Raw genomic sequence first — 27,405 nt, 5'->3', positions numbered from 1 at the left:
TACTCTGTATCTAACCCCGTGCTGTACCTGTCCTGGGAGTGTTTGATGGGGACAGTGTAGAGGGAGCTTTACTCTGTATCTAACCCCGTGCTGTGCCTGTCTTGGGAGTGTTTGATGGGGTCAGTGTAGAGGGAGCTTTACTCTGTATCTAACCCCGTGCTGTCCCTGTCCTGGACGTGTTTGATGGGGACAGTGTAGAGGGAGCTTTACTCTGTATCTAACCCTGTGCTGTACCTGTCCTGGACGTGTTTGATGGGGACAGTGTAGAGGGAGCTTTACTCTGTATCTAACCCCGTGTTGTACCTGTCCTGGGAGTGTTTGATGGAACAGCCTAACCCAATTCCCATTTTGAACACCCTGCATTTTAGGTCGAGGCAATGAGTGGCCTGACTATTTCTGAAGTACAAGTGGAAGTGGCCGACAGATTTCAGGACTGACCCAAGGCCCCCCCCCAGGCCCGGGTGAAGCTGCCTACCCTTGTTGTGTGCTGTTGAGTTGTGCTGTCTGACAGACATAGCTCCACCCATCATAAGAATCTCTGACCACAGGCTCAGGAAGCCCTCCTGCTGGTCAGATACAAGCAGCAATTTCATGTTCTTGAACGGAGTTGTCCTTGGATGCCTGCAGGAGAGATACAGAGAGAGAGAGAGAGAGAGAGGACATGGAGACATGAATATATCAGGAATCAGAGACACCCAGAGGGCAGCAAGTTTATTTAAATGTTTTCAGCTGATGAATGGCAGATGGAGTTTAACTTAGATAAATGCGAGGTGATGCATTTTGGTAGATCGAACCAGGGCTGGACTTACTCAGTTAATGGTAGGGCGTTGGGGAGAGTTACAGAACAAAGAGATCTAGGGGTACAGGTTCATAGCTCCTTGAAAGTGGAGTCACAGGTGGACAGAGTGGTGAAGAAGGCATTCGGCATGCTTGGTTTCATCGGTCAGAACATTGAATACAGGAGTTGGAATGTCTTATTGAAGTTGTACAAGACATTGGTAAGGCCACACTTGGAATACTGTGTACAGTTCTGGTCACCCTATTATAGAAAGGATATTATTAAACTAGAAAGAGTGCAGAAAAGATTTACTAGGATGCTACAGGGTCTTGATGGTTTGAGTTACAAGGAGAGGCTGGATAGACTGGGACTTTTTTCTCTGGAGCATAGGAGGCTGAGGGGTGATCTTATAGAGGTCTATAAAATAAAGAGGGGCACAGATCAGCTCGATAGTCAATATCTTTTCCCAAAGGTAGGGGAGTCAAAAACTAGAGGGCATAGGTTTAAGGTGAGAGGGGAGAGATACAAAAGGGTTCAGAGGGGCAATGTTTTCACGCAGAGGGTGGTGAGTGTCTGGAACAAGCTGCCAGAGGTAATAGTAGAGGTGGGTACAATTTTATCTTTTAAAAAGCATTTAGACAGTTACATGGGTAAGATGGGTATAGAGGGATATGGGTCAAATGCAGGCAATTGAGACTAGCTTAGGGGTTAAAAAGATGGCAGCATGGACAAGTTGGGCCGAAGGGCCCGTTTCCAAGCTGTAAACCTCTATGATGCTTCATTGGATTTCGGGTGTGAAGAAGTGTTTAACTAGGAAGATTAAATGAGTGGGGAGAGTCAGGGATGGGGGGGGAAAGAGTGTACATGGGGGTGTGGGAGGGGTTTAAATGGAAGGGTAGAGTCAGTGATCGGGGGGGGGAAAGAGAGTCAGTGACGGGGGGGGGGGGGGGGGAGTCTACATGGGGCTGTGAGGGGGGTGGTTAAATGGGTGGGTAGAGTCAGTGTTCGGGGGTTGGGGGGGAAGGGGGGGGGGTCTGTAATTCCTGAACAAAAAGAGGAAACAATATAGAAAGGAAATATTTATCCCCTCACCATTCCAGGATGCGTTCAGCCTCCACACTGTACCCCGCAGGAAGCATGTAATTCTTGTAAGGCTGCAGCTGGTTTGCCAGGCAACTGTCCCGTACCCACAGGTTAGACACACAGGGGACTCCGCTGGCGATACACAGGAAGTATTTCTTTGTGCGACAGTGCTGGTCTGCTATCAGTACACACTGATAGGCAGCTTTACACTGAAACAGAACAGTGACACACCGTGAGTTTCACACGCAGCAGGAAAGCAGTCTCTGAAAAATAATTTAACGACTGTACATTAAAACCTCAAGTACTTGGTGAAGGAGTGGCCCTGGGTTACTAACTGCTAGGCCCAGCTTTTAACCGTGGCTGGCATCGTTGGCTGGAGGGTGGCATGGAAGTGTTTCACTCAACATCATCGCAGGGTCTGCCCAGGACACAGGAGAGTTTCCGCACTGTCAGAGGGTCAGTGCTGAGGGAGTGCCGCACTGTCAGAGGGTCAGCGCTGAGGGAGTGCTGCACTGTCAGAGGGTCGGCGCTGAGGGAGTGCCGCACTGTCAGAGGGTCAGTACTGAGGGAGTGCCACACTGCCAGAGGGTCAGTGCTGAGGGAGTGCCGCACTGTCAGAGGGTCAGTGCTGAGGGAGTGCCGCACTGTCAGAGGGTCAGTACTGAGGGAGTGCCGCACTGTCTGAGGGTCAGTACTGAGGGAGTGCCACACTGTCAGAGGGTCAGTGCTGAGGGAGTGCCGCACTGTCAGAGGGTCAGTGCTGAGGGAGTGCCGCACTGTCAGAGGGTCAGTGCTGAGGGAGCGCCGCACTGTCAGAGGGTCAGTGCTGAGGGAGTGCCGCACTGTCAGAGGGTCAGTGCTGAGGGAGTGCCGCACTGTCAGAGGGTCAGTGCTGAGGGAGTGCCGCACTGTCAGAGGGTCAGTGCTGAGGGAGTGCTGCACTGTCAGAGGGTCAGTGCTGAGGGAGTGCCGCACTGTCAGAGGGTCAGTACTGAGGGAGTGCCGCACTGTCAGAGGGTCGGTGCTGAGGGAGTGCCGCACTGTCAGAGGGTCAGTACTGAGGGAGTGCTGCACCGTCAGAGGGTCAGTGCTGAGGGAGTGCCGCACTGTCAGAGGGTCAGTGCTGAGGGAGTGCCGCACTGTCAGAGGGTCAGTGCTGAGGGAGTGCCGCACTGTCAGAGGGTCAGTGCTGAGGGAGTGCCGCTCTGTCAGAGGGTCAGTACTGAGGGAGCGCCGCACTGTCAGAGGGTCAGTACTGAGGGAGTGCCGCACTGTCAGAGGGTCAGTGCTGAGGGAGTGCCGCACTGTCAGAGGGTCAGTGCTGAGGGAGTGCCGCACTGTCAGAGGGTCAGTGCTGAGGGAGTGCCGCACTGTCAGAGGGTCAGTGCTGAGGGAGTGCCGCACTGTCAGAGGGTCAGTGCTGAGGGAGTGCCGCACTGTCTGAGGGTCAGTGCTGAGGGAGTGCCGCTCTGTCAGAGGGTCAGTGCTGAGGGAGTGCCGCACTGTCAGAGGGTCAGTGCTGAGGGAGTGCCGCTCTGTCAGAGGGTCAGTGCTGAGGGAGTGCCGCACTGTCAGAGGGTCAGTGCTGAGGGAGTGCCGCACTGTCAGAGGGTCAGTGCTGAGGGAGTGCCGCACTGTCAGAGGGTCAGTGCTGAGGGAGTGCCGCACTGTCAGAGGGTCAGTGCTGAGGGAGTGCCGCACTGTCAGAGGGTCAGTGCTGAGGGAGTGCCGCTCTGTCAGAGGTCAGTGCTGAGGGAGTGCCGCACTGTCAGGGGTCAGTGCTGAGGGAGTGCCGCTCTGTCAGAGGTCAGTGCTGAGGGAGTGCCGCTCTGTCAGAGGGTCAGTGCTGAGGGAGTGCCGCTCTGTCAGAGGTCAGTGCTGAGGGAGTGCCGCTCTGTCAGAGGTCAGTACTGAGGGAGTGCCGCACTGTCAGAGGGTCAGTGTTGAGGGAGTGCCGCACTGTCAGAGGGTCAGTGCTGAGGGAGTGCCGCACTGTCAGAGGGTCAGTGCTGAGGGAGTGCCGCACTGTCAGAGGGTCAGTGCTGAGGGAGTGCCGCACTGTCAGAGGGTCAGTGCTGAGGGAGTGCCGCACTGTCAGAGGGTCAGTGCTGAGTGAGTGCCGCTCTGTCAGAGGGTCAGTGCTGAGGGAGTGCCGCTCTGTCAGAGGGTCAGTGCTGAGTGAGTGCCGCTCTGTCAGAGGGTCAGTGCTGAGTGAGTGCCGCTCTGTCAGAGGGTCAGTGCTGAGTGAGTGCCGCTCTGTCAGAGGGTCAGTGCTGAGGGAGTGCCGCTCTGTCAGAGGGTCAGTGCTGAGGGAGTGCCGCACTGTCAGAGGGTCAGTGCTGAGGGAGTGCCGCACTGTCAGAGGGTCAGTGCTGAGGGAGTGCCGCTCTGTCAGAGGGTCAGTACTGAGGGAGTGCCGCACTGTCAGAGGGTCAGTGCTGAGGGAGTGCCGCACTGTCAGAGGGTCAGTGCTGAGGGAGTGCCGCTCTGTCAGAGGTATTAGCTTTTGAACGTGGCCCCGTTTGTCCTGTCACAGATGGTAACAGATCTCGTGTCACTGGAGGAGTATGGGAGTTTGCTCCAACGTCCTGGTCAATTTTTATCCCTCCATCGATATCAGATTGCAGCTGTCACATTGCTGTGTGGGGGTGTGTGCTGTTCACAAACTGTCATTACAACAGCAACTACACACCGAGATATCCCGAGGTGGAGAAAGGTGCTATATAAATAAAATAGCATCTTTCTCAGTGCAATCTCTTTTCAAGTTTATTTATTAGTCACAAGTAGGCTTACATTAACACTGCAATGAAGCTACTGTGAAAATCCCCATGTCGCCCCACTCCGATGCCTGTTCGGGTTACACTGAGGGAGAATTTAGCACGGCCAATGCACCCTAACCAGCACGTCTTTCAGACTGTGGGAGGAAACCGGAACACCCGGAGGAAACCCACACAGACACGGGGAGAATGTGCAGACTCCACACAGACAGTGACCCAAGCCGGGAATCGAACCCGGGACCCTGGCGCTGTGAGGCAGCAGTGCTAACCCACTGTGCCACCGTGTTGTAATTTAGAGAGTGACTAAATTCTACTTTAGTTAATGAGTGGGAATTGTGTTTATTTGAGCAGCGTACCATTAGAATCTTGTTTTATTCGAGAATAGTGAATAAAAGGGATTTATTTGGTTTGTTAATAGTTCAGTTAATTTATTCACTGTTTGAGAGATAAATTGTTACGTGTTGATTTTAGAGAGTGTGTCAGGGATTTATTTTGTATTTAACCACTAGGTGGTGTTGAAGAGCAGGTCACATCACGTCACACACACCTTTTACAGATTATAGGGCGAGGTATTCCTCTTTGGCTGTTAGTTCTCTGGGGGGGGGGGGGGGGGGGAGGGGGGGGGGAGGGGGAGGGGGAGGGGGAGGGGGGGGGAGGGGGGGAGAGGGGGGGGGAGGGGGGAGGGAGGGGGAGGGGAGGGGGGGTGGGTGAGAGTCAACCTCCGCTTTATAACAATAATGCATCACTCCTGTATCGTTCTCCCTACCTCTCCACCTTGCCCCGGATCGGGGCTCACTGGATAAGAGCAGCCGAGGGATTGCTCTTACCTGGGCTTCGTTGAAATCCTGCAGAATGTAGCCCCCACCAGCCCGCAGCTGCTTCTCGGTATACAGCTTGTTGTAGGCTGCAGTTTCCACGTACTCTACAGGGGTATATAAAACTGTACTCACTAACATTGTTGGGGGGGGGGGTGAAAAACAGACTGCATATTGAAAAACCACCCCCCCCGCAACCCCCCCCTGCCCACCCCACCATCACGCCACACATCACTGACCCACTGCTTACAGCTGGAGTATGAGGTTCCCTCTGTACTCCCACCGTCCCCTCCCAAGTATTACACTCCCCCCCCGTTCCCCACCGTAACCCCCAGCATTGACCTCTCTCCCGAATCCCCCTCATCCGCAAACCCCCCCCTCATCCGCAAACCCCCCCTCATCCGCAAACCCCCCCTCATCCGCAAACCCCCCCTCATCCGCAAACACCCCCTCATCCGCAAACACCCCTCATCCGCAAACACCCCCTCATCCGCAAACACCCCCTCATCCGCAAACACCCCCCTCATCCGCAAACACCCCCCTCATCCGCAAACCCCCCTCATCCGCAAACCCCCCTCATCCGCAAACCCCCCTCATCCGCAAACCCCCCCTCATCCGCAAACCCCCCCTCATCCGCAAACCCCCCCTCATCCGCAAAACCCCCCTCATCCGCAAACCCCCCTCATCCGCAAACCCCCCTCATCCGCAAACCCCCCTCATCCGCAAACCCCCCTCATCCGCAAACCCCCCTCATCCGCAAACCCCTCCCCACTCCCAATCTATTGGGAGCATAGTTAAAGTTTTAAAAAGTCTTTGGTGTCATAAGTAGGTCTACATTAACACCGCAATGAAGTTACTGTGAAAACCCCCCCTAACTAACGATGAAGAGGACACTCGGGCAGAAGTGGAAATGGTCTCACCCTCGTCCTCCTCGCTGCTGACGGCTCCGTCCCGTTGCGCCTGTTTGTTGGTCCTCCGGTCCGATTCCGTTGCGGCGGTGAGGATGAAGGCGTAGCCGACGAAGAGGGTGGGGTTTTTCGGGATGGGTCCATGCTGGGCTTCCAGCAAGGAGCCAAGCTCACTGGAGACATCTCCCTCGGAGGGACTGGTGAACCCAGTCGGCTTCAAGATCCCTGCAGACCACAAAACAGGGCTCAGAATTTACAGAAAGGGGCCACTCGGCCCAACCACTCCATGCTGGCCTTCATACTCCACTCAGTCCTCCCATCTAAACCTACTCCCTTCTCCCACATTTGCTTCCCCTATTCTACACTCTCTGTGGGAGCGTGTTCCACATTCTCACCACACTGTGGTTTTTTTTTACTCATTCGTGGGACATGGGCGTCGCTGGCTGGGCCAGCATTTATTGCCCATCCCTATTTACCCCTCGAGAAGGTGGTGGTGAGCTGCCTTCTTGAACCGCTGCAGTCCACGTGCTGTGGGTTGACCCACAATGCCGTTAGGGAGGATTTTGACCCAGCGACTGCGAAGGAACGGCGATATATTTCCAAGTCAGGATGGTGAGTGGCTTGGAGGGGAACTTGTGGTGTTCCCAGGTAATCATAGAATGTCAACAGTACAGAAGGAGGCCTTTCGGCCCATCGAGTCTGTACCATCCATATCCCACCCAGGCCCTACTCCCGTTACCCTCATTTACTCTGCTAATCCCCCCCGACACCAGGGTCAATTTAGCATAGCCAATCAACCTAACCCGCACATCTTTGGACTGTGGGAGGAAACCGGAGCACCCGGGAGGAAACCCACGCAGACACGGGGAGAACGTGCAAACTCCACACAGACAGCGACCCAAGGCCGGAACTGAACCCGGATCCCTGGCGCTGTGCGGCAGCAGCGCTAACCACTGTGCCACCGTGCCGCCCTATGTATCTGCTGCCCTTGTCCTTCTAGATGGAAGTGGTTGTGGGTTTGGAAGGTGCTGTCTACGGTGAATTGCTGCAGTGCATCTTGTAGATACTTCACACTGCGACATTAAAGACATTTCTCCTGAAATCCCCGCTGGATTTATTAGTGACTATCTCCTGGTGATGATTGCTAGTTTTAGTCTCCACCGTAAGTAGAAACATCACGATTTATCTTAATGGAATGTGGGCATCATTGGCAAGGCCCACATTTATTCCAATCCCTCAAGTTAAAAGTCAACCACATTGCTGTGACTCTGGAGTCACATGTAGGCCAGACTGGGTAAGGACGGCAGATTTCCTTCCCTAAAGGACATTAGTGAACCAGATGAGTTTTTACATCAATTGAAGATAATTCCATTAGAGGGATTTGAACCCATGTCCCCAGAGCATGAATCTGGGTTAGTTTGGGTTACTAGGCCACTGACATTACATCATCGTCTCCCTCTGTGTACCCAATCAAACACACCATCATCTTAACGTAGTTTACCTCTTGGACAAAGAGCCCCAGCTTGTTCAATCTTCCCTGCTGCTTATAACCTCGCACTTCTGGCTGAGGAAGATGCTGGAGTTTTTTTTAATTCGTACATGGGCGTAGCTGGCTGGCCAGCATTTATTGCCCATCCCTAGCTGCTCTTGAAAAGGTCGTGGTGAGCTGCCTTCTCCAACAAATGAGAGTCTCGCTCGGCCATTTCAGAGGGCAGTTGAGCGTCAACCACATTGCTGTGGCTCTGGAGTCACATGTAGGCCAGACCGGGTCAGGATGGCAGATTTCCTTCCCTAAAGGGACATTAGTGAACCAGATGGGTTTTTCCGACAATCGACAATGGTTTCATGGTCATCAGTAGATTCTTAATTCCAAATTTCTTTAAAACATGAATTCAAATTCCACCATCTACCGTGGTGGGATTCGAGCCCGGGTCCTCAGAACACTAGCTGAGTTTAGAATCCTAAGAACCCTACAGCGCAGAAGGAGGCCATTCGGCCCATCGAGTCTGCACCCATCACAGTCCCATCCAGGTCCTATTCCCACAACCCCACATATTTATCCTGCTAATCTCCCCCTGACACTAGGGTCACGGCCAATCAACCTAACCCGCACATCTTTGGACTTCTCGATTAATAGTCTAGCGATAATACCACTAGGCCATTGCCTCCCCCAAGTGCTGATCCAATAGTAATCTTTAATATGATTATGTGGCAAGGAAATGGGACTAATACTTGAAAAGGAAAATATGCAGGAATATCAGTGGCAATGTCACTGGGCTAGTAATCCAGAGGCCAAGTTAACACCCTGGAGACACGGATTCAAATCCCATCACGGCAGCTGGTAGAAGGCGAATTTACTTTAATAAACTCAACCGGTGGATAAAATCCGGAATGGAAAATTGGTCTGAGTAATGGTGACCATGGCAACCATCACCCACTGTTGTCAAAACCCATCGTGTAAAGAATCCTGCCCTTAACTCCACATCCACAGCACTCTGAAAGGGCCACAGTTTCAAGGGGCAATTAGGGATGGGCAACTGGCCTTGCCAGCGGCACCAACCACCCAATGGACCCTTTCAATGAAGTTCCCCGGGTCTGACTGACCGCATGGCCTCCCCCTGTGCTGTACACTTCCACGGCGCAAGTGACGGGCATGTTATCCCAATCCGGCTGCCGAAAGCTGACCCCCCCGCCGCCACCGCCCTTACCGGATTTTCCGCTCCCTGGTTTGCGGCCACGTTTTGCGGGAGAACGTTCCTCGTCCGAGCTCAGCAACTTCCGCTTCCCCGAGAGACCCAGTCCCCTGGGGCTCTCCCCCTGTTTCCGGGTCGGAGTGCTGGAGCCAGGATTGCTGCGACGTTTGCGTTTTCCCTCCACCAGGTTATCTGCGGACAAACATCCAGTTTATAGACTCACCGTCCTCCACACACACACACACACCCCCTCGGTATAATAGCCATACCTCACACCGTCTCATTGTCCCCGGCCAGCTGCCTCACAACAGCAACCCCGTCGCAGAGTACAAATAACAACAAAGAACAAAGAAAATTACAGCATAGGAACAGGCCCTTCGGCCCTCCAAGCCTGCACCGACCATGCTGCCCGACTGAACTAAAACCCCCTCCCATTCCGGGGACCATATCCCTCTATTCCCATCCTATTCATGTATTTGTCAAGACGCCCCTTAAAACTCACTACCGTATCCACTTCCACTACCTCCCCGGCAGCAAGTTCCAGGCACCCACCACCCTCTGTGTAAAAAAACTTGCCTCGTACATCTCCTTTAAACCTTGCCCCTCACACCTTAAACCTATGCCCCCCTAGTAATTGACTCTTCCACCCTGGGAAAAAGCTTCTGACTCTCCACTCTGTCCATGCGTCTCATAATCTTGCAGACTTCTATCAGGTCGCCCCCTCAACCTCCGTCGTTCCAGTGAGAACAAACCAAGTTTCTCCAACCTCTTCTCATAGCTAATGCCCTCCATACCAGGTAACATCCTGGTAAATCTTTTCCGTACCCTCTCCAAAGTATCCACATCCTTCTGGTAGTGTGGCGACCAGAATTGAACACTATATTCCAAGCGCAGCCTAACTAAGGTTCGAAAAAGCTGCAACATGGCTTGCCAATTTTTAAACTCAGTGTCCCGGCTGATGAAGGCAAGCATGCCGTATGCCTTCCTGACTACCTTCTCCACCTGCGTTGCCACTTTTAGTGACCTGCGTACCTGTACACCCAGATCCATCTGCCTACGAGCCCACCCAGGCCCAATCCCCATAACCCCCTGCATTTACCCTAGCTGGTCCCCCGACACTAAGGGGCAATTTAGCATGGCCAATCCACCTAACCCGCACATCTTTGGACTGTGGGAGGAAACCGGAGCACCCAGAGGAAACCCACGGGGAGAATGTGCAAACTCCACACAGACAGTGACCCGAGCCGGGAATCGAACCCGGGTCCTTGGCAGCATCGCTCACCACTGGCAAGGTCTCAGCTGGATGACTGTGGGCAATTCATAGACTCATAGAGGTTTACAGCATGGAAACAGGCCCTTTGGCCCAACTTGTCCATGCCACCTTTTTCTTTTCACCACTAAGCTCGTCCCAATTGCCCGCGTTTGGCCCATATCCCTCTATACCCATCTTACCCATGTAACTGTCTAAATGCTTTTTAAAAGACAAAATTGTACCCACCTCTACTACTACCTCTGGCAGCTTGTTCCAGACACTCACCACCCTCTGTGAAAAAATTGCCCCTCTGGACCCTTTTGTATCTCTCCCCTCTCACCTTAAACCTATGCTCTCTAGTTTTAGACTCCCCTACCTTTGGGAAAAGATATTGACTATCTACCTTGTCTATGCCCCTCATTATTTTATAGACCTCTATAAGATCACCCCTCAGCCTCCTACACTCCAGAAAAAAAAGTCCCAGTCTATCCAGCCTCTCCTTATACCTCAAACCATCAAGTACTGGTAGCATCCTAGTAAATCTTTTCTGCACTCTTTCTAGTTTAATAATATCTAAGATTGGGTAGACTGGGGTTGTTCTCCTTGGAAAGACGGAGAATGAGGGGAGATCTAATAGAGGTATACAAGATTATGAAGGGTATAGATAGGGTGAACAGTGGGAAGCTTTTTCCCAGGTCGGAGGTGACGATTACGAGGGGTCACGGGCTCAAGCTGAGAGGGGCGAAGTATAACTCAGACATCAGAGGGACGTTTTTTACACAGAGGGTGGTGGGGGCCTGGAATGCGCTGCCAAGTAAGGTGGTGGAGGCAGGCACGCTGACATCGTTTAAGACTTGCCTGGATAGTCACATGAGCAGCCTGGGAATGGAGGGATACAAACGATTGGTCTAGTTGGACCAAGGAGCGGCACAGGCTTGGAGGGCCGAAGGGCCTGTTTCCTGTGCTGTACTGTTCTTTGTTCTCTTTGTTCTTTATCCTTTCTATAATAGGGTGCCCAGAACTGTACACAGTATTCCAAGTGTGGCCTTACCAATGTCTTGTACAACCTCAACAAGACATCCCAACTCCTGTATTCAATGTTCTGACCGATGAAACCAAGCATGCTGAATGCCTTCTTCACCACTCTGTCCACTTGTGACTCCACTTTCAAGGAGCTATGAAATTGAGGAAAGGACAGATCCCCCACTGTATCACTGGGCCCATTCCCGACTTACCCAAGCTGATGTCCGCTGCCATGGTGAGGGGGGTTGTGGCCTCGCAGGGGTCGAGGCCAAATTGCTCCCGTAGCCGGTTCCCCTGCTCCAAGGACAGGATGACCGCCATTCGCTTGTACCACTTCTGTAGCCCGTCTTTCTCGATGCAGTAATAGAATTCTTCAGCCTCCTTCCGGTGAGCCTTGACAATACCTGCAGAGCACAGCACACAAGGTGGTCACTGTCTTTACAATTAACTGCTTCAACAGTCTCCAGGAGGCAGCGTACAAGAGTAACAAATACTGACCATCCTCACTGCAACTCCATTTACCCCGCTCATCTCCATATCACCTGATACATAGAATCCCTACAGTGCAGGAGGCGGCCATTCGGCCCATTGAGTCTGCACCGACCACAATCCCACCCAGACCCTATTGCAATAACCCCATGCATTTACCCTCCCTATCCCCCTGACACTAGGGTCAACTTAGCATGGCCAATCAACCTAACCCACACATCTTCGGACTGTGGGAGGAAACCGCAGCACCCGGAGGAAACCCACGCAGACACGGGGAGAACGTGCAGACTCCACGCAGACAGTAACCTGAGGCCAGAATTGAACCCGGGTCCCTGGCGCTGTGAGGCAGCAGTGCTAACCCACTGTGCCACCCGCTTACACATACCCGACATTAGTGGGAGCCAGTGCTACTGTCACTGGACTAATAATTCAGAGACACGGGATAATGCTCTGGGGACCCAGGTTCAAATCCCACCACGGCAAATCCTAGAATCTCTACAGTGTAGAAACAGGCCATTCGGCCCATCAAGTCTGCACCAACTCTCCGAAAGAGCATCTTACCCAGACCCTATTCACGCAACCCCACTTAATTACTCCGCTAATCCCCTGCAGATGGGTAAATCTGAATTCAATTCAATAAAAATCTGGAATTAAGAATCTACGGGTGACCATGAAACCATTGTCAGAAAAACCCATCTGGTTCACTAATGTCCCTTTAGGGAAGGAAATCTGCCGTCCTTACCCGGTCTGGCCTACACGTGACTCCAGAGCCACAGCAATGTGGTTGACTCTCAACTGGCCTCTTAATGGGTCAGGCATGTCACTCTGTTCCAAGGGCAATTAGGGAATGGATAATAAATACTGGTCCAGTCAGCGAATCCCACACCCCACACAAGAGTAAAAGAAAATCAGATTTCAGTCTCGAAAGCTCCAAGTGTTCCCCCAGCACGGAATCCCTACAGTGCAGAAGGAGGCCATTTGGCCCATCAAGTCTGCACCGACCACAATCCCACCCAGGCCCTATTCCCGTAACCCTCATTTACCCTGTTAATCCCCCTGACATTAGAGTCTCGGGATAAAGGGTTGACTGACTGAGATGAGGAGCAATTTCTTTCTGTGGAAGGGCTGTGAAATTTTTGGAAGTAAGAAAGTTTTTTTTAATCAGTGTCACAGGTCAGCTTACATTAACACTGCAATGAAGTTACTGTGAAAATCCCCTAGTCGCCACACTCCGGCGCCTGTTCGGGTACACGGAGGGAGCATTTAGCACGGCCAATGCACCCTAACCAGCATGTCTTTCAGACTGTGGGGGGAAACCGGAGCACCCGGAGGAAACCCATGCAGACACGGGGGAGAATGTGCAGACTCCACACAGAGTGACACAAGCTGGGAATCAAACCCGGGTCCCTGGCGCTGTGAGGCAGCAGTGCTAACCACCGTGCCGCCCCACCATTACCTGGAACTCTCCAGAGGGCTGCACACACGCAGGGTGGGATTTTCTGGTCGCGCTCGCCCCAATGCCGGATATACCCGCTCGGGGTCAATGGACCTTGGCACAGTCCCTGTCCCGCCTGCTACCATTCCCATGGCCGGCGAGACAGGAACATTCCAGCCTCAGTCAATAGATATATTCAAGATTGAGATTTTCTTTCATTCATGGAACGTGGGTGTCGACTAGTCCAGGGTTCATTTCTAAGCCTTATTGCCCCTTGAGAAGGTGGTGATGAGCTGCCTTCTTGAACCGCTGCAGTTCCATGTGGTGTAGGTACACCCACAGTGCTGTTCGGGAGGGAGTTCCAGGATTTTGACCCAGCGACAGTGAAGGAACGGCGATATATTTCCAAGTCAGGATGGTGAGTGACTCGGAGAGGAACTTGCAAGTGGTGTTCCCCATGTATCTGCTGCCCTTGTCCTTCTAGGTGATAGATGTTATGGGTTTAGAAGGTGATGCAGTGCATCTTGTAAATGGTACACACGGCTACCACTGTGCGTCGATGGAGGGATTGAATGTTTAAAGTGGTGGATGTGGTGCCAATCAAACAGACTACTTTGTCCTGGATGGTGTGGATCTTCTTGAGTGTTGTTGGAGCTGCACCCATCCAGTCAAGTGGGGAGTATTCCATCACACTCCTGACTTGTGCCTTGTAGGTGGTAGACAAGCTTTGGGATCAGGAGATGAGTTAATCTGCGGTTCCTGAGGGACCGTGTTAGGGAGCTGGAACTGCAGCTCGAGGATCTTAGGCTGATGAGGGAGAATGAGGAGGTGATAGACAAGAGCTATCATCAGGTGGTCACACCAGGGCAACGGGAGGAGGCCAAGTGGGTGATGGCCAGGAAGGGTAAGGCTAGGGTGGTTGAGAGCACCCCAGTGGATTTGCCCCTGCACAACAAGTACTCCTGCTTGAGTACTGCTGGGGGGGACAGCCCGCCTGGGGGAAGCAGCAGTGGCCGTGTCTCCGCAGTGGAGTCCAGCCCTGTAACTCAGAGGGCTAAGGAAAAGAGGAGGAAGGCGGTATTAATCGGGGACTCGATGGTGAAGGGGACAGACAGGCGTTTCTGCGGAGGTAGGCGGGATTCTCGCATGGTGGTCTGCCTCCCTGGGGCCGGGATCCAGGATGTCGCTAGTCGCGTCCCGGAAATCCTGAGGTGGGAGGGAGAGGAGCCTGAGGTAGCGGTACATATTGGTACCGCTGATGTGGGTAGGAAGGGAGAAGGGGTCATGAAAAGGGAGTACAGGGAATTAGGGAGACAGCTGAGAAAGAGGAAAGCAAAGGTAGTAATCTCAGGATTACTGCCTGTGCCACGGGAAGGTGAGGGCAGGAATGGAGTGAGGTGGAAGATGAATGTGTGGCTGAGGGACTGGTGCAGGGGGCAGGGATTCAGGTTCCTGGACCATTGGGACCTCTTTAGGGGCAGGGGTGATCTGTATACAAAAAACGGGTGGAACTTGAATCACACGGGGACCAATATCCTGGCCGGTAGGTTGGCTAAGGTTACTGGGGAGAATTTAAACTAGATAGGTTGGGGGGAGGGGAGCTAGAAGAGTTGACTAGGATCAAGGAACTAATTGATGGGGTGGAGGATGCAGGGGTAAGGGGAATTACAAAATTAATGGTAGAGGAGAGGGTGCAAGTGAATGAAGGCGGTAATTTAGATAAGGGAGTAGAGGGAGAGGGTGTTCGCGACTCATCAAAGCGGGTCCAGATAAAAGCTGGAATAAGGACACTTTGCCTGAATGCACGAAGCATTCGGAACAAGGTAAATGAGTTGATGGTGCAAATCAGCACGAGTGGGTACGATCTAGTGGCCATTACAGAAACGTGGCTGAAAGGTGACCAGGACTGGGAGATGAATATCCAGGGGTATCAGGCGTTTAGGAAGAATAGACAGGAAGGAAAAGGTGGTGGGGTCGCGCTATTAATAAGAGATAATATCAGGGTAGCACTGAGGGATGACATAGGCTCTGAGGAACAAAACGTGGAATCGTTATGGGTAGAGATGAGGAATAGTAGAGGGAGAAAGACACTAGTAGGTGTGGTATATAGGCCCCCAAATAATAATGTTGAGGTAGGGAGGGCTATAAACAAGCAGATAAGGGATGCGTGTAAAAACGGAACGGCAATAATCATGGGGGACTTCAACATGCACATTGACTGGCAGACTCAAGTCGGTAAGGGTGGAATGGAGGAAGAGTTCTTAGAATGCTGTCGGGATAGTTTCCTTGAACAGCATGTTACGGAACCGACGAGGGAACGAGCTATTTTGGATCTGGTATTGTGTAACGAGGTAGGTAGAATTAAGGATCTTATTGTGAAGGACCCTCTTGGGTCTAGTGACCACAATATGGTCGAATTTCTGATTCAGATGGAAGAGGAGAAAGTTTGGTCCCAAACCAGTGTCCTCTGTTTGAACAGAGGGAAATATGATAGGATGAGGGATGAATTGGCTAAGGTAGACTGGGAGAGCAGGCTGGCAGGTAGGATAGCTGAGGAACAGTGGAGGATTTTTAAGGAGATCCTTTTCAGTTCTCAGCAAAAATATATTCCAGCAAAAAACAAGGATTGTAAGAAAAGGGAGAACCAGCCGTGGATAACGAAGGAAATAAAGGAGAGTATTAAAATAAAAACAGCTGCGTACAGAGTGGCCAAAAATAGTGGAGAAACAAGTGATTGGGAAAAATTTAAGAAACAACAAAGAGAGACTAAGAAAGCGATAAAGAAAGGAAGGATAGACTATGAAGCTAGGCTAGCAATTAATATAAAAAATGATAGTAAAAGTTTTTATAAATATATAAAAAGGAATAGAGTGGCTAGAGTGAATGTTGGACCCTTGGAGGACGAGAGGGGGGAGTTAATAGTGGGAAATGAGGATATGGCTGAGTCTTTAAATAAGTTTTTTGTGTCGGTCTTCACGGTGGAGGACACAAATAGTTTGCCAAATATTAACGATAGAGGGTTGGCAGCAGGAGAAATACTTAATACAATTAATGTTACCAGAGAGGCAGTGCTGGGTAGACTAATGGGACTGAAGGTGGATAAGTCCCCAGGTCCGGATGGAATGCATCCCAGGGTATTGAAAGAAATGTCAGAGGTAATAGTGGATGCGTTAGTGATTATTTATCAAAACTCGTTGCATTCTGGGGTAGTGCCGGTTGATTGGAAAACGGCTAATGTTACGCCGCTGTTTAAAAAAGGAAGGAGACAAAAGGCGGGTAACTATAGGCCGGTCAGCTTAACGTCTGTAGTAGGGAAAATGCTGGAATCCATTATTAAAGAGGAGATAGCAGGGCATCTGGATAGAAATGGTTCGATCAATCAGACGCAGCATGGATTCATGAGGGGAAAGTCGTGCTTGACGAACATGTTGGATTTTTATGAAGATGTGACTAGGGCGGTTGATGGAGGAGAACCGGTGGATGCGGTGTTTTTGGATTTCCAAAAGGCGTTTGATAAGGTGCCCCATAAAAGGCTACTGAAGAAGATTAGGGCACACGGAGTTGGGGGTAGTGTGTTAAAGTGGATTGGGGACTGGCTATCCGACAGGAAGCAAAGAGTCGGAATAAATGGGTGTTTATCCGGTTGGAGGAAGGTAACTAGTGGCGTGCCGCAGGGATCGGTACTCGGGCCGCAACTATTTACCATTTATATAGATGATCTGGAGGAGGGGACGGAGTGTAGGGTAACGAAGTTTGCAGACGACACAAAGATAAGTGGAAAAGTGAATCGTGTGGAGGACGGAGAAGATCTGCAGAGAGATTTGGACAGGCTGAGTGAGTGGGCGAGGATATGGCAAATGGAGTATAACGTTGAGAAATGCGAGGTTATACACTTTGGAGGAAATAATAACAAATGGGATTACTATCTCAATGGAAACAAATTAAAACATGCTACCGTGCAAAGGGACCTGGGGGTCCTTGTGCATGAGACGCAAAAGCCCAGTCTGCAGGTACAACAGGTGATCAAGAAGGCAAATGGGATGTTGGCCTATATTGCGAGGGGGATAGAATATAAAAGCAGGGATGTCTTGATGCACCTGTACAGGGCATTGGTGAGGCCGCAGCTGGAATACTGTGTGCAGTATTGGTCCCCTTATATGAGGAAGGATATATTGGCATTGGAGGGAGTGCAGAGAAGGTTCACCAGGTTGATACCGGAGATGAGGGGTTTGGATTATGAGGAGAGGCTGAGGAGATTGGGTTTGTACTCGTTGGAGTTTAGAAGGATGAGGGGGGATCTTATGGAGACTTATAAGATAATGCGGGGGCTGGATAGGGTGGAGGCGGAGAGATTCTTTCCACTTAGTAAGGAAGTTAAAACTAGAGGACACAGCCTCAAAATAAAGGGGGGTCGGTTTAAGACAGAGTTGAGGAGGAACTTCTTCTCCCAGAGGGTGGTGAATCTCTGGAATTCTCTGCCCACTGAGGTGGTGGAGGCTACCTCGCTGAATATGTTTAAAGCGCGGATGGATGGATTCCTGATCGGTAAGGGAATTAAGGGTTATGGGGATCAGGCGGGTAAGTGGTACTGATCCACGTCAGATCAGCCATGATCTTATTGAATGGCGGGGCAGGCTCGAGGGGCTAGATGGCCTACTCCTGCTCCTATTTCTTATGTTCTTATGTTCTTATGAGTTATTCGCCGCAGAATTCCCAACCTCTGACTGTTCTGGGAGTCACAGTATTTATATGTCTGGGTCCAGTACAGTTTCTGGTCAATGGTAACCGCCCCCCCCGCTCCTCCCCAGGATGTTGTTAGTGGGGGATTCAGCGATGGCGATGCCATTGAATGTCGAGGGGAGATCCTCTCTTGTTGCAGATGGTCATTGCCTGGCACTTGTGTGGAGTGAATGTTACTTACCAGTTGTCAGCCCAAGCCTGGGTATTGCCCTGGTTTTGCCGCATTTGGACACGGGACAACAGTTAGAGGAGCCACAAATGGTACTGAACGTTTTCACAGCGAACATCCCCACTCCTGACCTTATGATAGGAGAAAGGTCATGAAAGTCAAGGAAGGATGAAGCAGTTGAAGATGGTTGGGCCTCGGACACTAATCCTGAGGGACCCCTGCAGAGATGTCCTGGAGCTGAGATGATTGACTTCCAACCACCACAACCATCTTCCCTTGTGCCGGGTATGACTCCGACCAGGATTTCCCCGATTCCTATTGACTCCAGTTTTGTTGGGGCTCCTTGATGCCACACTCGGTCAAATGCTGCCTTGATGTCAAGGGCAGTCACTCTCGCCTCACCTCTGGCATTCAGCTCTCGTGTCTATAGAAACTAGAAGCAGGAGGAGGCCATTCGGCCCTTCGAGCCTGCTCCGCCATTCATTTTGATCATGGCTGATCATCAAATTCAATATCCTGATCCCCCCCCTTTCCCCCCCATATCCCTTTAGCCCCAAGAGCGATATCTGATTTCCACTTTACACCTCCACCTGCCCCCTACCCTTTAACAAAGCGGGGGGGGGCAAAAAACAGATCAGAATAGAACAGACTTCGGAAGAGACAGATAGAAACGGCCTCAGGCGTGGTGGGACAGAATCCGGAGGAAGGGCTGAAGGGCCACGTTGCTGGTGGAGGAGGAACGCACAGCGCTCAACCCAAGCCTACGCCACAACCCAAAGGATTCGTGGTCCGGTTTACTGATCTGGGGATTTGGTTTGGCTGTTCAGGGATATAGAAGCAAAGTGGGTTAATGGAGTTAAGGTAGAGATCAGCCACAGTCCAACTGTGTATCAAGTTTGAGGGGCTGAATGGCCTCCCCTGTTCCTCTGGCTAGGTTCGAGGGGGTGAATGGCCTCCTCCTGTTCCTGTGTACAGTGTTCAAGGGGCTAAATGGCCTCCTCCTGTGCATCAGGTTCAAAGTGTTGAAAGGCCTCCCCAGTTCCTTTGTACCAGGTTCAAGGGGCTGAATGGCCTCCTCCTGTTCCTTTGTACCAGGTTCAAGGGGCTGAATGGCCTCCTCCTGTTCCTTTGTACCAGGTTCAAGGGGCTGAATGGCCTCCTCCTGTTCCTTTGTACCAGGTTCAAGGGGCTGAATGGCCTCCTCCTGTTCATTTGTACCAGGTTCAAGGGGCTGAATGGTCTCCTCCTGTCCCTGTGTATCAGGTTGGAGGGGCTAACTGGCCTCCTGCATTCTTGCATATCAGGTTGGAGGGGCTGAATGGCCTCCTCCTGTTCCTTTGTACGAGTTTTGAGGGGCTGAATGGCCTTACCACTGACCCTAATGTATTTCTGGTCTTTTCTTTGTAATTCTCCCAGCTGGCTGCAGTGGGATTCGAACTCGGGTTCTCTGGGTCGCCAGTGTGGTGGCGGCCCGCCACGTCACCGCGTCCTGCCGGCGAGTCAGAACTAAATACCTGCACTGAAGTACTCGTCGTCAGACAGGGCCGTCACCTCCGTCTCCACGGGGATGGGGTCGCACAGCAGGATGTCCTTGCCCTGCACTTCGCACTCGTAGCCATCGTCGAACAGCACCTTGTACTTGCCATCGCCGGAGTCGCGGGTAATGGTTCCCGAGTAGAAGTACCCATTGGACGACCACTTGGCCACCACTCGCAGCCCCACAAAGCTGCTGGCCTGAGAGGCCGAGATCCCGGGGTCAGAGGGCGACGTGGCCTGCAGGGGTGGGATCTCCGGTGAGCCCGAGCGCGGGTAGGGTGGGCCCACTGCCTTCTCGGGGGGGCGGGCCGCAATGCGAGTGTAGTGTTCCTCCTCGGGGGACGTGGCGCTGGACTGGTCCACCCCCCGTGCCCGGTGTGAGGCCGGCATCATCTCCCTGCATGAAAACAAGATGGCGACAAGAGACCGGATGATAGAGAGAAAGAAAAGGCAAAATGAATCATAGAATCCCTACAGTGCAGAAGGAAGCCATTTGGCCCATTGTCGGCACCAACCACAATCCCACCCAGGCCCTATCCCCATACATTTATCCTAGCTAGTCCCCCTGACGCTAAGAGGGAATTTAGCACGGCCAATCCACCTAACCCGCACATCTTTCGAACTGTGGGAGGAAATCGGAGCACCCAGAGGAAACCCACGGGGAGAATGTACGAACTCCACACAGACAGTGACCCAAGCCGGGAATCGAACCCGGTCCCTGGCGCTGAGAGGCAGCACTGCTAACCATTGTGCCACCGTGCCACCCCCAAAACCCATTAGGGCAGCGGTGGGAATAAAATCACATCTACTCTCCTTGGCCCCAAATGAGGGGTTCAAATCCCACAACGCATCAATGGAAAAATCAGAAATTAGGTTGGGAAGTCAGCAGGATTTCTTTTGGGATGGCTGCAGCCTCTAGTTCTCACTGTGGAAGGCCTTCACTTCAACTCAGACCACTGCCCTGGTTCCACGGGGTTCTAATCTGACCTTCCAGCCTCTGCTCACCAAGATCCACACTGCCTCAGGAACCTTCCGATTTCCACGAAGAAAGTCAACTTGTATTTATTGAAGCATTCCCAAGGCGCCACACGGGAGCACCTTGTCAAGTACAAGTTTAGCTTCAGGCACAAGGAGAACATAAGAACTAGGAGCAGGAGTAGGCCATCTGGCCCCTCGAGCCTGCTCCGCCATTCAATAAGATCATGGCTGATCTTTTCGTGGACTCGGCTCCACTTACCCGCCCGCTCACCATAACCCTTAATTCCTTTACTGTTCAAAAATCTATCTATCCTTGCCTTAAAAACATTCAATGAGGCAGCCTCAACTGCTTCACTGGGCAGGGAATTCCACAGATTCACAACCCTTTGTGTGAAGAAGTTCCTCCTCAATTCAATCCTAAATCTGCTCCCCCTTATTTTGAGGCCATGCCCCCTAGTTCTAGTTTCACCCGCCAGTGGAAACAACTTCCCTGTTTCTATTTTATCTATTCCCTTCATAATCTTATATGTTTCTGTAAGATCTCCCCCTCATTCTTCTGAATTCCAATGAGTATAGCCCCAGTCTACTCAGTCTCTCCTCATAAGCCAACACTCTCAACTCTGGAATCAACCTAGTGAATCTCCTCTGCACCCCCTCCAGTGCCAGGATATCCTTTCTCAAGTAAAATAGAAGGCCAGATATCGAGACACAACCCAACAGCTCTCGGTCAACGGAAGGAGGTTTTTAAGGTTTCTTTTCCTCACCACTGCCCCCAGAAGGTTGAGGGATCGATTCTCACATCAGCACCTTCAAGTCCTTACACTCAAATGGTATACTAAAAGGGAAATGGTGATATTGTCACTGGACTAATAATCCAGAGGACCAGGCTAATGGGAACCCAGGTTCAAATCCCATCAATCAAAAACAGAATTGAAAGCTACTCCCAGTAATGGTGACCATGAAACGATTGTCGGAAAAACCCATCTGGTTCACTCATGTCCTTTAGGGAAGGAAATCTGCCGTCCTTACCCGGTCTGGCCTACATGTGACTCCAGAGCCACAGCAATGTGGTGGCACAGTGGTTAGCACTGCTGCCCCACAGCGCCAGGGACCTGGGTTCAACTGCTGGCTTGGGTCACTGTCTGTGTGGAGTTTGTATATTCTCCCCGTGTCTGCATGGGCTTCCTCCGGGTGCTCCGGTTTCCTCCCACAGTCTGAAAGACGTGCTGGTTAAGTGGATTGGCCATGCTAAATTGCCCCTTAGTGTCCCAAGATGTGTAGGTTAGAGGGATTAACCATGGGAACTGTGTGAGGTTATGGGGAGAGGGTGGTCGAGAGGGCATCTGGTAGATGCTCTGTCAGAGAGTCGGTGCAGACCTGATGGGCTGAATGGCCTCCTTCTGCACTGTAGGGATTCTATGTTTCTCTATGACTCATAGCTACCCCTCTGGAATGACCCAGTCAGTTGAAGGGCAATTAGGGGTGGGCATCAAATGTTGTTGATGTGGAGATGCCGGCGTTGGACTGGGGTAAACACAGTAGGAAGTTTAACAACACCAGGTTAAAGTCCAACAGGTTTATTTGGTAGCAAAAGCCACAAGGTTTATTTGGTGGCTTTTGCTACCAAATAAACCTGTTGGACTTTAACCTGGTGTTGTTAAACTTCTTACTATCAAATGTTGACCCAGCCAAAGATGCCCACATCCCAGGAAAGAATTTTGAAGAGTATTTTTGAGGGAGCGATGGGGAGGGAACAGCAGTCTGATGTGCGCGGGTACCTCTCACCACTCCAGGAGATCGCAAAGCTTTTTGAAATGCAGTCGCTGTCCTCCTGTAGGAAGCACGGCAGCCAATTCGTGCACTGCAAGCTCCCACCAGCAGTGTGATAGAGTCATAGAGGTTTACAGCATGGAAATAGACCAACTTGTCCAAAACCACCCTTTTTTCCTAACCACTAAGCTAGTCCCAATTGCCCGCATTTGGCCCATACCCCCCTATACCCATCTTACCCATATAACTATCTAAACGCTTTTTAAAAGACAAAATTGTACCCGCCTCTACCTCTGGCAGCTTGTTCCAGACACTCACCACCCTCTGTGTGTGAAAAAATTGCCCCTCTGGACACTTTTGTATCTCTCCCCTCTCACCTTAAACCTATGCCCTCTAGTTTTAGACTTCCCTGCCTTTGGGAAAAGATGTTGACTATCAAGCTGATCTGTGCCCCTCATTATTTTATAGACCATCTGCGATCATCTGTCTGAGCGACATTGGCTGTGGGGCAAGTACTGGCCCAGGTTAATCGCGTCTTAGGATCTTCTGAAAGTCGTGGGGGCCTCATGTTAACGCTTCAGTTGAAAGTGGGTTAGTTGTGAGAATCTCACACGGAGCCCACCCCTCTACACAGGAACCCATCCAAAATGAATAAAGAGCGCCCACTCACTCCCTAGTCAATCCCTGGCAGTTAAGAAGACAAGAGATAGAAGCAGGATTAGGCCTCTCGGCCCTTCAAGCCTCTATTCGGGCCTCAGTTCCTTCTCTTGTGCCTTTTTCCCCCCCCGAGCCCTCTATTCCTCGATCTCCCAAATATTTATCCACCTCCATTTTGAATACTTCTAATAAGCCTCCACCATCCTTTGGGACAGAGAATTCCAGAGATTCACCACCCTCAGCGAGAAGAAATTTCTACGCACCTCAGTTTTAAATGAGCGGCCCTTTATCTTGTAGCCACGTCCCCTTGTTCAAAACAGTCCCACTAGTGAAAACATCTCACCATCTACCCTAACAGACTCCCTCAGGATCTTATGTGTTTGAAGGTCACCCCTCACATTTCTAAACCCCAAGGAGTACAGTTCCACATTAAGGTAGCACGGTAGCACAGTGGTTAGCACAGCTGCCTCACAGCTCCAGGGACCCAGGTTCAATTCCCGGCTTGGGTCACTGTCTGTGTGGAGTTTGCACATTCTCCCCGTGTCTGCGTGGGTTTCCTTTGGGTGCTCCGGTTTCCTCCCACAATCCAAAGATGTGTAGGTTAGGTGGATTGGCCATGCTAAATTGCCCCTTAGTGTCAGGGGGTCTAGCTAGGGTAAATGCATGGGGTTACGAGAATAGGGGCCTGGGTGGGATTGTGGTCGGTGCAGACTCGATGGGCCGAATGGCCTCCTTCTGCACTGTAGGGATTCTATGATTTAGTCTCTCTTGATAGGGCAGTCAAGATCCACTTTCAACCCAGCCCCTCTCCAGGGTTGCGGGAAGTGGGTATTAGACGTGAGGGAGGGGAGTGTGTCAGGAACTGACCTTTCCCATCATACCCTGGCAACACTGGTATTGTTTAAAGTTTATTTATTAGAGTCACAAGTAGGCTTACATTAACACAGCAATGAAGTTACTGTGAAAATCCCCACATTGCCACAGTCCGGCACCTGTTCGGGTACACTGAGGGAGAATTTAGCACGGCCAATGCATCACAATCCCACCCAGGCCCTATTCCCATAACCCCTCATATTTACCCTGCTAATCCCCCTGACACGAGGGTTAATTTAGCACGGCCAATGCACCTAACCCGCGCATCTTTGGAATGTGGGAGGAAACCGGAGCACCCGGAGGAAACCCACGCAGACACGGGGAGAACGTACAGACTCCACACAGACAGTGACCCAAGCCGGGAATCGAACCCGGGTCCCTGGCGCTGTGAAGCAGCAATGCTAACCACTGTGCCACCGTGCCGCCCATTGGTGGGGTCCACTGATCAGGATGGGGACTAAAGGGGCCTGGCAGAGCAACACACAGGAGCACAAGTGTGCCAACACTTGGCCAAATGGATCTCATTTCCCCAGGACTGGCATTGCCCCAGGTTACCCAGCAACGCTGCTCACCTCCCGATGAGCGATCTGATTGGAGGGCGTCCTCGTTTCCCCCGACCCCGGGGCGCAGGGCTTCTTGGCGCCTGTCTGTTGCTGACGGAGATCTCCTCGCCCTCCGCCACGCCGGACAGCGGCTGTCTGGTGGGCGACCAGTATTGGGATCCAACCTTCCTGGGGCTAGGAGATAAGAGAGAGAGAGACAGGAGTTGCAGACAGGAAAAGTCAGTCAGACGGTACCGATCCCTGGGATGGCGCTCATTCCGGAGTGAGCCACTCGTCAGGCCTGGCAGATGTAGCAACTCCCTCCCAACCACAGATCAGCTGGACATCAGCTCCCCTCACATTGTGGGGACTGCGATCCAGCCTAGACCATCCCCTGAGGAGAGAGACCCCGCTCTCTGTAAAAGCTACATGGCTAAGTGCAGTCATACAGCAGCCAGGAAGGTTAGTGCACAGACCACCCAAGTTAACCCCGAACGATATTCGTAAAAAAAAATGTCCAGGGCATTCAAATAAACAGTCAGCAGATATTGAGAAATATTTAGAGAGATATTGGTTAAAAAAAAGGTCCACTGTGATATCCAATAGGATCCGCTGTCGCAATCAGTTGACTATTTCACCCAGAGAGACTTCAGGATGACACTGAACTGCTGTACCCATCCCTGTGCTGCACCTGTCCTGGGAGTGTTTGATGGGGCCAATGTAAAGAGAGCTTTACTCTGTATCTAACCCCGTGCTGTACCTGCCCTGGGAGTGTTTGATGGGGCCAATGTAAAGAGAGCTTTACTCTGTATCTAACCCCGTGCTGTCCTGGGAGTGTTTGATGGGGACAGCGTAGAGGGAGCTTTACTCTGCATCTAACCCCATGCTGTACCTGTCCTGGGAATGTTTGATGGGGACAGCGTAGAGGGAGCTTTACTCTGCATCTAACCCCGTGCTGTGCCTGTCCTGGGAGTGTTTGATGGGGACAATGTAGAGGGAGCTTTACTCTGTATCTAACCCCGTGCTGTACCTGTCCCGGGAGTGTTTGATGGGGACAGTGTAGAGGGAGCCTTACTCTGTATCTAACCCTGTGCTGGACCTGTCCTGGGAGTGTTTGATGGGGACAGTGCAGAGGGAACTTTACTCTGTATCTAACCCCGTGCTGTACCTGTCCTGGGAGTGTTTGATGGGGACAGTGTAGAGGGAGCTTTACTCGGTATCTAACCCCGTGCTGTCACTGACTTGGGAGTGTTTGATGGGGACAGTGTAGAGGGAACTTTACTCTGTATCTAACCCCGTGCTGTACCTGTCCTGGGAGTGTTTGAAGGGGGACAGTGTAGAGGGAGCTTTACTCTGTATCTAACCCCGTGCTGTACCTGTCCTGGGAGTGTTTGATGGGGACAGTGTAGAGGGAGCTTTACTCTGTATCTAACCCCGTGCTGTACCTGTCCTGGGAGTGTTTGATGGGGACAGTGTAGAGGGAGCTTTACTCTGTATCTAACCCCATGCTGTACCTGTCCTGGGAGTGTTTGAAGGGGGACAGTGTAGAGGGAGCTTTACTCTGTATCTAACCCCGTGCTGGGAGCGGGCCCCCACCTGAGTTTGGACTGCAATCCTCTGCCAGTGGGCACCACAAACTCCCGGGGGTCGGCCCCTCCGTTCCTGCCCCGGGCGGACCCGCCACCTCTTCCCCGCTCGTGGGGTGCGAGGCCCCCTCCCCCACTGCTGCTGCTGCTGTGTGCCAGTGACGCAATGCTGCTCGTCCCACTGGAGGCCCGCAGTAAGCTCGAGGCCTTGGAGGAGAAGGAACTGATGTCCGCCAGGTCTCCGGACGTCATGGAGCCTGTAGCCCGGGACGGCGAAACTTCGTTCTCGTATTCCCGAGATTCCACTACTGGCTCCTCACTCTCCTGGTGAAACAAAACAGACACAAAGACATGGGGTGAAAGGTCAGTTCCGCTGGTCTAAGCACAGATTCATGGTCTATTTACAGTCGTCAGACACGGATAAGGTTCTCACCCCAAACAAGACCAGGGTCATGGGTACAAGTAGCCCACCGCAGGGCACAAAATCTCTGTTCACACTTTCAGTGAGGTAGGGGTCAGTGCTGAGGGAGTGCCGCACTGTCAGAGGGTCAGTGCTGAGGGAGTGCCGCACTGTCGGAGGGTCAGTACTGAGGGAGTGCTGCACTGTCAGAGGGTCAGCGCTGAGGGAGTGCCGCACTGTCAGAGGGTCAGTACTGAGGGAGTGCTGCACTGTCAGAGGGTCAGCGCTGAGGGAGTGCTGCACTGTCAGAGGGTCAGTGCTGAGGGAGTGCCGCACTGTCAGAGGGTCAGTGCTGAGGGAGTGCCGCACTGTCTGAGGGTCAGTACTGAGGGAGTGCTGCACTGTCAGAGGGTCAGTACTGAGGGAGTGCTGCACTGTCAGAGGGTCAGTACTGAGGGAGTGCTGCACTGTCAGAGGGTCAGTACTGAGGGAGTGCTGCACTGTCAGAGGGTCAGTGCTGAGGGAGTGCTGCACTGTCAGAGGGTCAGTGCTGAGGGAGTGCCGCACCGTCAGAGGGTCAGTGCTGAGGGAGCGCCGCACTGTCAGAGGGTCAGCGCTGAGGGAGTGCCGCACCGTCAGAGGGTCAGCGCCAAGGGAGCGCCGCACTGTCAGAGGGTCAGTGCTGAGCGAGTGCTGCACTGTCAGAGGGTCAGTGCTGAGGGAGTGCCGCACTGTCAGAGGGTCAGTGCTGAGCGAGTGCTGCACTGTCAGAGGGTCAGTGCTGAGCGAGTGCTGCACTGTCAGAGGGTCAGTGCTGAGCGAGTGCTGCACTGTCAGAGGGTCAGTGCTGAGCGAGTGCTGCACTGTCAGAGGGTCAGTGCTGAGGGAGTGCCGCACCGTC

General features: G+C 52.2%; 1 protein-coding gene across 2 annotated transcripts in view; it reads right to left on the bottom strand.

The window, feature by feature from the left end:
* The window catches only part of LOC144489633 (TP53-binding protein 1-like), a 42,992-nt gene that overhangs the window by 2,885 nt on the left and 12,702 nt on the right, over positions 1 to 27,405 (bottom strand). For both annotated transcript variants that reach the window (XM_078207487.1, XM_078207488.1), the window contains 9 exons: positions 26,115 to 26,428; positions 24,549 to 24,713; positions 19,677 to 20,095; positions 11,542 to 11,733; positions 9,070 to 9,246; positions 6,374 to 6,586; positions 5,466 to 5,560; positions 1,871 to 2,070; positions 476 to 621 (listed from right to left, as the gene is read on the bottom strand). In XM_078207487.1, the coding sequence (XP_078063613.1) occupies positions 476 to 621; positions 1,871 to 2,070; positions 5,466 to 5,560; positions 6,374 to 6,586; positions 9,070 to 9,246; positions 11,542 to 11,733; positions 19,677 to 20,095; positions 24,549 to 24,713; positions 26,115 to 26,428 (1,921 nt within the window). The remainder of the gene's footprint in view (positions 1 to 475; positions 622 to 1,870; positions 2,071 to 5,465; positions 5,561 to 6,373; positions 6,587 to 9,069; positions 9,247 to 11,541; positions 11,734 to 19,676; positions 20,096 to 24,548; positions 24,714 to 26,114; positions 26,429 to 27,405) is intronic.

Source organism: Mustelus asterias, unplaced genomic scaffold (genome assembly GCF_964213995.1).
Source record: "Mustelus asterias unplaced genomic scaffold, sMusAst1.hap1.1 HAP1_SCAFFOLD_2375, whole genome shotgun sequence".
In the NCBI taxonomy this organism is placed as follows: domain Eukaryota; kingdom Metazoa; phylum Chordata; class Chondrichthyes; order Carcharhiniformes; family Triakidae; genus Mustelus; species Mustelus asterias.
The sequence above is the reverse complement of the archived record's forward strand: the minus strand, read 5'-3'. Positions and strand labels throughout refer to the sequence as shown.